This window comes from Centruroides sculpturatus, unplaced genomic scaffold, assembly GCF_000671375.1.
Source record: "Centruroides sculpturatus isolate CEXI.00-Female unplaced genomic scaffold, Cexi_2.0 scaffold365, whole genome shotgun sequence".
NCBI lineage: Eukaryota > Metazoa > Arthropoda > Arachnida > Scorpiones > Buthidae > Centruroides > Centruroides sculpturatus.
The window spans coordinates 146729-161250 of NW_019384598.1; the positions used below are offsets into that span (position 1 = coordinate 146729).

Here is a 14522-nt window from a genome sequence, read left to right on the forward strand (position 1 = left end):
CTGGACACTTTGTGTAGGTCGACGAAAGCATCTTCTGTTGTCAGATTATTTCATTTCTTAATTAATTAATTAATTAATTAATTAATAGTTATTTGGGTACTTTGTCATATCATATTATTTCATGGAAAAAACAATATTGTAATAAAGTGTTGTTATTACGGTCATATAGCATGTTTTTCGCTTGTGTCGAACTGATCCCATGGTACCCAAGAATGTGATTATTTCATAGTACCAGAACAGATGAATTAACGTAGATCAAAGGATGATTAGTCCGAATAAACATTAAGACTACCCCAAACTCAGAGCGCAGTTTTTACAAAATTTAAAAGTAAAATGGTCCTGGAAATTCAAAAGTAAAATATTGATATTTCACTGACCATTTATAAAAGAAAATAGTGCCCTTTTTGCCTTAATGAAAATGTTTGTTAGAAGATTGCAGTGACAAAGCTCAACATCAACATTTCTAAATGAAAATCATATCATCATTTACTGGTACGGTACAATAGAAATATGAAGAGAATTTTATCTGTGGAGCAGTAAACCTGAGCAATTTTAACAAAACATTATTTCAAATACGAATAAATATAGTAATGATTTAAAATGAATATAATCACTTCCAACCTGTTACCACTAAGTTGATTATTCACAAAGTAATTGTACAGTACATACATTGTAACATCACAGGAACATGATCGACACAGCGAAGTCGACTTTTTTTAGGGTACTTTCTGCCTATAGTCAAGGAACATTTTACCAGAATACATAAAAATAAGCAGGAAAAGTAGCGTACAAAGAAAAGAAGACTACGCTGTGTGGTTCATGTTCCTGTGGTGTTAAAACAGGACGAATTAGAAGACAAGAATTCGTATTCGCATTGTGTGTAATACTTTGTATTTTTGCAATAAATTTTTATAATTATATTACGTCCTGGATTTTTAGAATTTTTTCACATAATTATATCAGTTTATGTTTCCGACTATTCTCATGTTTAGAGACATAAAAAATTGTTCATTCTTAGATAATAATAAAAGCATTATATTATTGCTGTCCATTGTTGTTTCCATTTTAGAAAAAATTTCAATACTTCATTAATAAAACTAAATTTATGGTATTTTTAATCAAACTAAATTAACTGGAATCATAAATGGTAAGTAAAATGTTTATTTCGTAAAATAAATTATTAATTTGGCTAAATGTTTTATTAAAAATTCAATAAACGATAGAAACTTTCAATTTTAATTTCGTCTAGAAGATAGTACAAATATTATAGATTTAACAGATTTTAACATATCACAGTAATTTACATTTCTATAAATAGTTTCTATTTAATTTAATTATTTTTACTCAATGATTGTTTTTAAAAGGACGGAACACACGAATGCACAATATGCAGGAAAAACTGTCAGTGTGAATATGATTTACGAATTCACATAAGGACTCACACTGGTGAAAAGCCGTTTAAATGCAAATTGTGTAAAAAGAAATTTTCGACTAAAAGCAATTTAACACAGCACATGATAGTGCATTCGGATGAAAGACCATTCAAGTGCAATCTGAAAGGCTGTGAAAAATGTTTTAAACGAAAACGTGACTTGGAACAACACGTGTACTCACATGGTGAAGAGTTTTTATCTAAAGTAAATATTACAGCAAATCTGTGTATTTTTTATACATACATTTCGATAGTTAAAATGATAAATTTTATAAAATACAGTCGAACCCCCTATAACACTGTTGATTTTTCCGTTTTATATGAATTCTATGTTGTACGAGTCACTTAGATTTTACAAATACGTGTGCCTGGTTGTGAACGGCTCACGTATTTGTAAAATCTAAGTGACTCGTACAACATGGAATTCATATAAAACGGAAAAATCAACAGTGTTATGGGAGTCAACTGTATACACATACGCTATAATTTTATCTGAATATATAAAGCATTTTAGAAATAACAATCAATGAAACCGTTTTAAGTTACTGAAACTGAGAGTAAAATAATAATAATAACGACAATAAATAATCATGATTATTATTATTTTGATAGCAGAAATTTTACCTTTCTTTTCGTTACTAGTTTTGAAATTTATTCCGAGATTGTGAATTAACTTTATTTATTTTCATTTTTCTTAAAAACTACTCTCTCGATTCATTGTGTGGCAATTAATAATAGAAAACAGAATATTGAGCAGAATGAAAAAGACTTTGAAAAACTGTTGTACGACTGTGGTCAATTACAAATATCAATCATGAGAAACTCTACACAAGAAACTGTGAAAAATTCTCATCAGCTACATTTCACTTTCTCGGTGTTATATATGTTAGGCTCAAAGACCGAAATCGCTCAGTGAGCGAAAAAAAGGCCAGAACTCGTTGTGGTCGTTTCAAAACGGCCTCGAAGCGAAATTCGTGTCGTGGCTTTCATAGTATTTGACAACGATGTCTTCTGGTTAGGTTAAGTTAGCTTAGGTTACTTGGTTACTTTTCTACAACATGTAATCATTTGTGAAAATCTGTTGCGGTGTTCGATATGTCAACGTTTTCTAACAACTAATTTACTAAAAGTAATTTCTCTGTCAGGCCGTTTTATTAATAAATCAGTTTTTTTTTTAATGAGAACAATAATGTTTGAATTTTTTATTTTCACAAGAACTATTACCGTAACATTTCGACTTGCATTTTATTTTCCTTAAGCGACATTTGCATTTTTTTATCAATGTAGTATCTTTTACAGCAATGTTTCTCAATATCTAACGAATCATCGCCTTTTCAATAAAACCGTTACGTGATATCGCCCCTTCACTTCGAAAAAAATTTTGTTGGGTTTATTAGTTTATTGATAATTATATACTTTGTAAAAAATTAAACATCTATGTACTAGTACAATGTTATTTTTTTAATTGTGATTCCATATAACAAATAAAATATGTAATTATTCTTAATGCAATGTTTTACTATATCGCCCAGAAAATTGTTTTTCGCTCCCCAAAATACAAATTGTTACTAATCGCTCTCCAACATGAATAAACGCCCATATGGAACGTTATCGCCCTCGTTGCAAAACAATGTTTTACAGTGACACATTATAAATCATTGTTTACTTTCAGATGACAATGTGGATGCTGAGCAAAGTGTGAAGTTAAAGGCTCGTCCTGAATGTTAATAAAGTTACTCTCAGAAATTCTAAATTCATTAACCAAAACGCGTCATGGTCAAATATCATGAAAGCCTCGATACGAATTTCGCTTCGTGGCCGTTTTTTTCGCTCAATGAGCGATTTCGGTCTATGAGCTTAACAAATATCATACAAAAAAAGTATAGCGATCAGTCAAAAAGTGACCCATAAAGACTTTTACATTTTGGACTCAAAGAGCTTTAAAATGTCGAGAAATGCAAAAAATTCAGGGGCAATTTTTATACGAATGGATGTTAGCGTGTGTGGCATGGTTGTGTTGACACTGTTTGAAGCTGAATAACTTTTGTGTTTTTTGTCGAAATTTTCTAAAATTTGCATGGATGTTTGTATATTAGGAAATTGATGCTATTAAATTTTGGTAATTAGAGATCGAAAAAATGGGGAGATAAACTGAGTCGTGTGTCATATCTCGAGTAGAGTCAGACTTAATGAAGATTTTACTACTTATCAGCATTTACAGTTTTTTTATAATACTCATCCAATAGCTTCTATCGCTGACAATTCTTTATTTAATTAAACACAAACGTTTTCAACCTACAGGAATTAGCCATGTTCGGTGTACAGGCATTTGTAAAAATATTTGTTTTAATTTTTCTTTTATGTAGAATTTTTATGCAGAAGCTAATCATCCGCACCATTTGCATTAATACAATTATTCCTTATTTACTTTTATAGATTTCAATATTTTGTTCTTTCAAAGCTAATGATGGATACTGCTGGTCTTGAGTATAGTTTTTTCACTTTATTTAATAACAGAGTCTTCCGCTTGTGCCATACTTGACAAAACTTTACAGTACCATTTTATTAATGTCATACTTTTGTTCCTTAAGTCTGAGAGCTAAATTTCTTCTTGTGACTCCAATGTAGTTTATCTTAATTCCTAATCGCTGATTTTCAAATGGAATTCCATATACGGCCGGTTTTTCTTTTTTCTTAAGCATGTCTTTATCATTTCTGAGAATAGTACACAAATTAGGAGCTCTTTTGTAAACTATTTTGAGAGTATTTATTGACCGATACTTGTTTCACGATGTCCTTGATGTTTTTATTAAAAGTGAACTTGACGATTTTAAACTGATTTGTTTGCGTTTTTAAATAAAAAATTCTCAGCCATAAAAGGTGTTGAATGTTTATTAAGTATTTTTTAAAAGCTGAGATTGATATTTAGTTAGTATTTTTTTATTTTAAAATAGTTAAAAAGTATAAAAATATATTTCTAATAGAAACTTACAACAGATGAGGCCACCGAATGACGCCAGAAATATTGAACAACCCGTTGCTAAATAATTTAGGAGAGACCGGGGCAAGATCGGCATGTTAAGCTTTACTTAAATTTTGTGTAATAAATACTGCTGTAAACTGAAAAAAAAATCTTTGCATATTGTCTATTGGAATGTTACCTTACTATAGAACTGGTTAAAATCAGTTTGGAAATAAAAATAATTAAAATAATTACAACNAACGTTTTCAACCTACAGGAATTAGCCATGTTCGGTGTACACGCATTTGTAAGAATATTTGTTTTAATTTTTTTTTATGTAGAATTTTTATGCAGAAGCTAATCTTCTGCATCCTTTGCATTAATACAATTACTTTTATAGATTTCAATATATTCTTCTTTCAAAGCTAATGATGGGTAAAGCTGGTCTTGAGTATAGTTGCTTCACTTTATTTAACAACAGAGTCTACCGCTTCTGCCATACTTGACAAAACTGCGTTGCAGTACCTTTTATTAATGTCATACTTTCGTTTCTTAAGTCTAAGAGCTAAATTTCTGCTTGTGACTCCAATGTAGTTTATCTTAATTCCTAATCGCTGATTTTCAAATGGAATTCTATATACGGCCAGTTTTTCTTTTTTCTTTTTTCTTTAGCATGTCTTTATCATTTCTCAGAATAGTACACAAATAAGAAGCTCTTTTGTTTTATTAAGTATTTTTTAAAAGCTGAGATTGATATTTTTTTTTATTTTGTTTTGTTATAAAATAGTTAAAACTATAAAAAAATTTGTAATAGAAACTTACAACAGACTGCGCCACCCAATGATGCCAGAAATATTAAACAACTCGTTGCTGGGTTATTTATATAATCAATTCCATAAAAATATTTTTAGTAAAACTTGAACTGAATAATTTTATTTTTAATTTTAAGATGAAGACACTAAAAAAAATTGTAGAAATTCGTGATTCGGAACTTTATTTTTATTAATTATTCACAAAAATTACTTACAATTATAGAGTTACGTGATTGAATGTATTGTGATTAATTAACTCTTAAATTATTGGATAATTAGATTTCAGCGAATGATCCGAAGATCAAAAGCCGTAAATGCCCTATTTGCCCAAAACTTTTCTTATCTCCACTTACTTTAAGAGCTCACATTAGAACTCACACCAGGGAACTACCATACTCATGTAACATTTGTAACAAAAGCTTCAGTCATAAACAAAATTTAAAAGCACATAAACGAAGGAAGCATCCGAAAGAGGAAACTCCATCTTTCTTCGAGGTAAGTGTAGAAATATTTCTCGCAAAGAATTTTTAACAAATATTTGATTATTAAAGTAATGAAATAATGTCACTTATTTATTGTTATAATTTATATGTATGCTACAGCCAAATTATTAGTTTAGTTGGTTTTCAAGGTCTAGGTTCCTTATAAGAAAGCTAACTAGGGTTCATACACTATACAAAGAGGATAAATCAAACTCCCACTTAATTCAATGAGATTTTACGTTCTGCAATACGACTGGTCAAACTATTAGGCGCTTTATAATGCGCTGTTAGATAAACCGTCAGATTATCACAGTTACTTCTGATTCTTACTACTTGAGGCACCAAGAGACAGTCACCAATATGGCGTCGTTTAGTATGTTTATTCCTCTAGAAATATTGAATATTATAACAAATAATGAAGTGTGCAAAATGTGTCTAAATATAATAAATTAAAGATAATTTCAACAAACCACTAATGGAGTTCTAAGAAAAACAGTACGGAATTTGAAGTAACTATGGATTAGAGAAACAAGATTTAGATTATTTTACATATTAAAAATAGTAAAATAGCCGTAGATTCCGTACAGGTCGGACATCACTCGAGTAGTGTGGGGAAGACCCGATATATTAAGACAGACTTCAATAAAACTTCTTCCGGCTGTTCGTTAGAATTAGATGCGGGATCCCCAAGAGTTGTAGGTTATCAAAGTAATCTCCTCGGTCATTCAGTTATCTTGTAGCAAAAATTACTATTAATAGCATACTACATAACAGTTTATTTGGTTTTACTGTACATAAAAATGAGAAAATTTATTTCAAAATACTGTATTAAAAACTTTTTAGAATTAATTAGTAGTCAGCTCAATGATAGAACGAATACTTTTAAAAATATTCTATTTTTTCCACAGGAAAATAAGGTTGCTAAAAATCATGATTTCAGTGAACAGCGCGATATTTCTTCACAAACTAGTCAATACGAGCGTCACAGCCCTGGCTCTGAAAGACAAGTAATCAGTGATGACTACACTGACATATACGAGGAATGGATCGCCCAACATCAGATCAAATCTAAACTTCCCGTTCTAAAAATTACAGTAGAAGATTTTTGTAGTAAATTCACTTCTATACAAGGAGGATACAACCATGAATCTGAAAAAGAAACAACAAAAGAAAATGATCCTTCTGATATATACGAAGAATGGATTGCAGAACATTCAATTACGGCCGAAATTCCCGTCTTAGATCTCACAGAAGAAGACTTTTTTATAGAGAATCCAGCAATACAAAACATAGAAAATATCCATATTTTTGAAACAAGAAAAGACGATGATTCTCTTGCACAGCAGAATGATATCACATAACTACTGCCTGAGAACATTCCGTCCTAGATATCAGAGAACACTTGGAAAAAGAATTGCTTTTAGAGGAGCTTTGTAAGCTTTTCGATTGAATACATAAAGAATTGCAACAATTTTCTTCATTAAAAATTTAATAAAGAAATTACAATAAATTAATAAAATTCCTGTTAGTAATAAAAAGTAAAAAAAAATAATAAATTGCAATTATCGTTAATTTTACGAGTAAAATTATTTTATTTTTGTATTTTAAATTAGAAAACATTTAACGATAAGTACGCATTCACAGCTAAAAGTAAAATTGTACTACGCTTAAAAGAAATTACTTCAGAATAATAATATTAAATGTATAATTCAAACAAGTTACATTTATTGTACTATAAAACAAAGAAAAGCAAACTAATATTTACATTTTTAATGTGTTCAAATGGGTAATCAATGACAGTGTAAATTATTCTACAAAAACTCTATATCAACCAGCTGATGTCTCCAACTAAATATATTAACAATTACTGCATAAAACCAGGGTCAGTGCCTGGGGTGAGGCATTGAGACAATGATACCAGGTAAGAGAAGCGGTTCCTCAACGTCAAGCAAACCAATGCGATTTTTTCAGTTCTCAGTTGCATTTTGTTTATTAGTAGGTCAGGTAACTTGTGACTTTTTTAAACTTCGTAAAAGCTTTTCATCTCTTCTTAGTATGTCGATATTGATCAGTTATGGCTGTATTTTTATGGGTTATTTATTCATAATATATTTAAATAGAACGGATCAGAACATGATACCGAGTAAAGCAAGGATAGTGCAATAAAGAGAAGAAATATAGGTACAGATGTAAATGGTACTTCTGTTACGAAAATTCTGTTGATTCCGCGAATTGGTGATATATAGGTGATTCGAAAAGTCAACTTATTATACAAAAGAAATCCAATACAATTTATCGTAATTGTATGTCTATAATATATTAGTAATAGACGTTCTCCTGCTTTTTTAAAAAGACACGGAATGCTTCCAAAATCGGATAGAGCTAGACAATTTGTCTAGAGAGCCTTCGAACCTTTTCCCCTATTAGAAAAAAGTTCGAAAAACCACTGTGCATTTATTAATTGACGATTGTAAAATATTATAGCATTACTTTTGACTGTACTGCTGATACCAGCAGAATCGAAATTTCTCTGGTTATTCAGTTTCGAAGAAGCACGATTCCGAATAAGTTACAAAAAAAAAAATATTACACAATAACAAAAGGTTATTATTTCTACTAACTTGAAAAATTATAATTATTTTGTATATAAATTAAAGTTGAACTTAGCCTGAGATTTCGAATTTCAAGAGTGAAGTTCTTAAAGATTTTATCCTTAATTTTGTTCACTTTCAGAAATGACACATCTTTTGGAGATGACTACTCATACTCATACAGGAGAAAAATTTTCGTGTGTATCACCTTTATCTTTGCATGGAGCCTAGAACCGTCTTCCGAGTGACGAGAACGTTCGCCATTGAATTGTGTAGTAAAAAACTAAGCGAGCATTTTATGAGATTGATCACATGAGAAGACGTTTACTCTTTGCGGACCGATAGTAACCTTTCTCTTGCTATTCGCATTTAATTAAACTAATTGATAGATAAGTGTATTCATTAGTTACTATCAACGTATTTTTAGTGAGAAACATTAATAAATTGTGTTTTTCCTTTATATTTCTCGTTAGTTGAGTGAATCACTTTTGCGTTGTTCGTCTCTCACTTTTTTCCGTTTTGTTAAGGTTGCAATCGTAGCTACAGAAAGATCATTTGAAACAACACTTGTTTTCTTGACAGTCTGAAAAAATTGATAAACTAAATAAACCGGGAAACAAAAATCAAGTTTAGATAATATTTTAGATTGCGTAAATTTGTAATTTTTAAAATTCTTGGTATTTTAAACCTTTTTTTTATATATAAGTAATGTACAAAATTTGTAATAAAATTATTTGAAAAAATTTAAAATTCAGAGATTTTTTTCTAATTAAGATGGTTAAAAATCTTGAATAAGAAATTCTTGTCTAATTTGTGATATTGGCATATTAAATTTCATTTTGCATAATCAATATGTTGTGTATTAATGAATCGACAAATTTGTAATGTTTCCATACAATAACTTAATTTAACTTATATGCGAATTCCGAACTGAATGTGTTACATAAATCGTTTCGCTGACTGATAATATTCCAGTAATATAATTTTTAAAATGACAAATAGTAAGTTTTACTATTGTTGAAAACAAGAGAGTTTCCCAGTTGACAGAGAGTTGCCTATTGCTCCAATGAAACAAACAATTCTTTTATATTATTTGTTTATTTGTCTACATTATCTGAATTAATTACAAATTTAAATTGAGTACGTACACCAAATAATTGTAAATTTTCGTTTGTTTTTGTATATAAAATGTATACGTATAGATAAGACAATGTTCTAGCGTTCTGGTGTCATGAAATGAATAAAGCTTCAGCAGAGTAACAGGAGACCTTTTTTGTTACTTTATTTGTTACTTTGTTGCTAGCGTAACCTTTTTTTTGTTACTTTATACTAAGTTAGCCAAGATAGAAAGCTTACATTCTTTTGCGTCAGGGTGAATATCTTGATTGGTCAAATCGGCTTGATCAAAATCTTGATGCCGTGAATTAGCTGAATAAATAGATGGAAACTTTTCAGCTTGGTTGGATAATTCTTGATAGTACAGTTTTTTCTTTGGATTTCCATGGCAAAGAATGGTTGAAAAAGATCGACGATGGAATACTCACACAGAAAACAAGAAAATCGGCAAACTCTCGGTGTCGGTTCCAATGTTTTTTATTTTAGTTTCAGAAATTCTTCCCCTTTATTTCGATGCTTTTTTTTTAGTAATGTTGAGTTTTTTCTTATCAATAAGTAAATTTCGGATGAACGTTTTTCGTGACACATACAATCTGATGTATCACTTTGGAAAAAGCAAGGAGTTCTAAGGAATGATGCGATCACATCCTTCCAGATTTTTTTTTGGTGTTTGAAAAATTCTTTTTGTAGAATATGTGAGATTTAACCGTTATTCTAAACAAATTTAATGCACTTTGTTGCAGTTAAATAAAATGTTACATTTCATCTTACCTCTGACACAAAATATTACAGATTTAAATTGAGTAGAAAAGTGAATTTCAGTACCTTTTCCAAAGCCTATTGAAGTTTTTCTATGAAAGTTCGATTCATATTTTCTCAAAAATTATAAGAAATGTAGCTATTCCAGCTCTAATAGTAACATTTTGCTGTCAAATATTATATATTAGGACACTTATGTTTCGTCGCGAGTCAAAATCAATTACTCTCCCATAATTACAATATTATTTAAAAATAAAGAAAATTTTGGGGTCATTCTACAGTAACAGTTATTTGGCATTTCAATAGCCCGATCAGTAATATTAGTTTATATTTATTCGAATTAACTTCGATGTCGCTATTACAATACGTATCATATTCAGCTGCTCTGATAGAATTATTTTTTGGACTTTTATATTTTCGAATAACTTTTCTAAAACATACAAATTCTAAAAAATAAAATGTTTATTTATTGTTACATTTCATATAATCACATCTTATAAAATATTTGTTGAATATCGGTAATGTTATTTTATCGTTTATTATAAAAGGATTTCATTTATAAGTTTTTATTATTTGGCAATTTTAACGATGCTGCTTTATTACATGTCTGTTTTAAACACAAATAAATTTTACTACAAACGTTATGTATTACATGAGTTTCTTTTTTTCTATACTGTACTATTAAAAAGTTCTATTTCGAAGCTGCTGATGATAATATCAAAATATCTGCAAGAATTAAAAGTAGACACTGAAATGACTGAATGATAAGTCATCTGTTCCATTATCTAAAATAAATTTTTTTATCGTAAAATGGAAAAAATAAATTTAATTTTGTAGATATGTCATTACTAATCGATTTCTGCTTTTAATTTTGTATTGTGATTTTTAAGTACTTCAGTATGAAATGAAACATGTTTACATTTATAATGAATAAATGTTTTTATAACAGATTTTTTTATTTTCTTAACAGGTATTTATATTTCGTATACAAAAAAATATGAGAATACATTTTCAGTTTTAGAGAGCAAAATAAAATAATCTGTTTGGACAGAGTTTCATCACTAAAATATCCTAATTTATTTTCGCTTGTTTCGATGTTTATAACGATTTAAAATCGTTATAAACATCGTTTGTAAAAATATGATGTTCTAAAAAATCTGTATTGGTATGTACAGTACTATATATCCGTTTTTGCCATATCTGTTTTAAATATTTTATAAAATGTATATGTAATTNTGGATGTTTGTGTATTAGGAAATTGATGCTATTAAATTTTGGTAATTAGAGATCGAAAAAATGGACAGATAAACTGAGTCGTGTGTCATATCTCGAGAAGATTTTACTTAATGAAGATTTTACTACTTATCAGCATTTACAGTTTTTTTTATAATACTCATCCAATAGCTTCTATCGCTGACAATTCTTTATTTAATTAAACACTAACGTTTTCAACCTACAGGAATTAGCCATGTTCGGTGTACACGCATTTGTAAGAATATTTGTTTTAATTTTTTTTTATGTAGAATTTTTATGCAGAAGCTAATCTTCTGCATCCTTTGCATTAATACAATTACTTTTATAGATTTCAATATATTCTTCTTTCAAAGCTAATGATGGGTAAAGCTGGTCTTGAGTATAGTTGCTTCACTTTATTTAACAACAGAGTCTACCGCTTCTGCCATACTTGACAAAACTGCGTTGCAGTACCTTTTATTAATGTCATACTTTCGTTTCTTAAGTCTAAGAGCTAAATTTCTGCTTGTGACTCCAATGTAGTTTATCTTAATTCCTAATCGCTGATTTTCAAATGGAATTCTATATACGGCCAGTTTTTCTTTTTTCTTTTTTCTTTAGCATGTCTTTATCATTTCTCAGAATAGTACACAAATAAGAAGCTCTTTTGTTTTATTAAGTATTTTTTAAAAGCTGAGATTGATATTTTTTTTTATTTTGTTTTGTTATAAAATAGTTAAAACTATAAAAAAATTTGTAATAGAAACTTACAACAGACTGCGCCACCCAATGATGCCAGAAATATTAAACAACTCGTTGCTGGGTTATTTATATAATCAATTCCATAAAAATATTTTTAGTAAAACTTGAACTGAATAATTTTATTTTTAATTTTAAGATGAAGACACTAAAAAAAATTGTAGAAATTCGTGATTCGGAACTTTATTTTTATTAATTATTCACAAAAATTACTTACAATTATAGAGTTACGTGATTGAATGTATTGTGATTAATTAACTCTTAAATTATTGGATAATTAGATTTCAGCGAATGATCCGAAGATCAAAAGCCGTAAATGCCCTATTTGCCCAAAACTTTTCTTATCTCCACTTACTTTAAGAGCTCACATTAGAACTCACACCAGGGAACTACCAAACTCATGTAACATTTGTAACAAAAGCTTCAGTCATAAACAAAATTTAAAAGCACATAAACGAAGGAAGCATCCGAAAGAGGAAACTCCATCTTTCTTCGAGGTAAGTGTAGAGATATTTTTCGCAAAGAATTTTTAACAAATCTTTGATTATTAAAATAATGAAATAATGTCACTTATTTATTATTATAATTTATATATATGTTACAGACAAATTATTAGTTTAGTTGGTTTTCAAGGTCTATGTTTTTTATAAGAAAGCTAACTAGGGTTCATACACTATACATGAAGAATAAATCAAACTCCCACTTAATTCAATGAGATTTCACGTTCCGCAATACGACTGGTCAAACAATTAGGCGCTTTATAATGCGCTGTTAGATAAACCGTCAGATTATCACAGTTACTTCTGATTCTTACTACTTGAGGCACCAAGAGACAGTCACCAATATGGCGTCGTTTAGTATGTTTATTCCTCTAGAAATATTGAATATTATAACAAATAATGAAGTGTGCAAAATGTGTCTAAATATAATAAATTAAAGATAATTTCAACAAACCACTAATGGAGTTCTAAGAAAAACAGTACGGAATTTGAAGTAACTATGGATTAGAGAAACAAGATTTAGATTATTTTACATATTAAAAATAGTAAAATAGCCGTAGATTCCGTACAGGTCGGACATCACTCGAGTAGTGTGGGGAAGACCCGATATATTAAGACAGACTTCAATAAAACTTCTTCCGGCTGTTCGTTACAATTAGATGCGGGATCCCCAAGAGTTGTAGGTTATCAAAGTAACCTCCTCGGTCATTCAGTTATCTTGTAGCAAAAATTACTATTAATAGCATACTACATAACAGTTTATTTGGTTTTACTGTACATAAAAATGAGAAAATTTATTTCAAAATACTGTATTAAAAACTTTTTAGAATTAATTAGTAGTCAGCTCAATGATAGAACGAATACTTTTAAAAATATTCTATTTTTTCCACAGGAAAATAAGGTTGCTAAAAATCATGATTTCAGTGAACAGCGCGATATTTCTTCACAAACTAGTCAATACGAGCGTCACAGCCCTGGCTCTGAAAGACAAGTAATCAGTGATGACTACACTGACATATACGAGGAATGGATCGCCCAACATCAGATCAAATCTAAACTTCCCGTTCTAAAAATTACAGAAGAAGATTTTTGTAGTGAATTCACTTCTATACAAGGAGGATACAACCATGAATCTGAAAAAGAAACAACAAAAGAAAATGATCCTTCTGATATATACGAAGAATGGATTGCAGAACATTCAATTACGGCCGAAATTCCCGTCTTAGATCTCACAGAAGAAGACTTTTTTATAGAGAATCCAGCAATACAAAACATAGAAAATATCCATATTTTTGAAACAAGAAAAGACGATGATTCTCTTGCACAGCAGAATGATATCACATAACTACTGCCTGAGAACATTCCGTCCTAGATATCAGAGAACACTTGGAAAAAGAATTGCTTTTAGAGGAGCTTTGTAAGCTTTTCGATTGAATACATAAAGAATTGCAACAATTTTCTTCATTAAAAATTTAATAAAGAAATTACAATAAATTAATAAAATTCCTGTTAGTAATAAAAAGTAAAAAAAAATAATAAATTGCAATTATCGTTAATTTTACGAGTAAAATTATTTTATTTTTGTATTTTAAATTAGAAAACATTTAACGATAAGTACGCATTCACAGCTAAAAGTAAAATTGTACTACGCTTAAAAGAAATTACTTCAGAATAATAATATTAAATGTATAATTCAAACAAGTTACATTTATTGTACTATAAAACAAAGAAAAGCAAACTAATATTTACATTTTTAATGTGTTCAAATGGGTAATCAATGACAGTGTAAATTATTCTACAAAAACTCTATATCAACCAGCTGATGTCTCCAACTAAATATTTTAACAATTACTGCATAAAACCAGGGTCAGTGCCT

At 29.2% G+C, this 14522-nt stretch overlaps 2 protein-coding genes across 2 annotated transcripts; both read left to right on the plus strand.

Moving 5' to 3' along the window:
- Positions 1-1017: 1017 nt before the first annotated feature.
- On the plus strand, positions 1018-7049 carry LOC111624917 (zinc finger protein 761-like). Its single transcript, XM_023367899.1, has 4 exons — positions 1018-1147; positions 1365-1637; positions 5486-5701; positions 6597-7049. The coding sequence occupies exons 1-4, from the start codon at positions 1145-1147 to the stop codon at positions 7047-7049; spliced, it is 945 nt and encodes a 314-aa protein (XP_023223667.1). The 5' UTR covers positions 1018-1144.
- A 550-nt stretch (positions 7050-7599) lies between these two features.
- On the plus strand, positions 7600-14184 carry LOC111624919 (zinc finger protein 655-like). Its single transcript, XM_023367900.1, has 4 exons — positions 7600-7609; positions 7688-7692; positions 12428-12643; positions 13539-14184. Exons 1-4 carry the CDS (start codon positions 7600-7602, stop codon positions 13989-13991), a joined length of 684 nt encoding a protein of 227 aa, XP_023223668.1. The 3' UTR covers positions 13992-14184.
- Positions 14185-14522: the final 338 nt, after the last annotated feature.

Excerpts from the sequence above, each read along its gene's own strand:
- LOC111624917 (XM_023367899.1), top strand. Across the intron at positions 1,638-5,485 it reads GTGAAGAGTTTTTATCTAAA|ATTTCAGCGAATGATCCGAA; the intron begins GTAAATATTACA and ends TTGGATAATTAG. Across the intron at positions 5,702-6,596 it reads AAACTCCATCTTTCTTCGAG|GAAAATAAGGTTGCTAAAAA; the intron begins GTAAGTGTAGAA and ends TTTTTTCCACAG.
- LOC111624919 (XM_023367900.1), top strand. Across the intron at positions 12,644-13,538 it reads AAACTCCATCTTTCTTCGAG|GAAAATAAGGTTGCTAAAAA; the intron begins GTAAGTGTAGAG and ends TTTTTTCCACAG.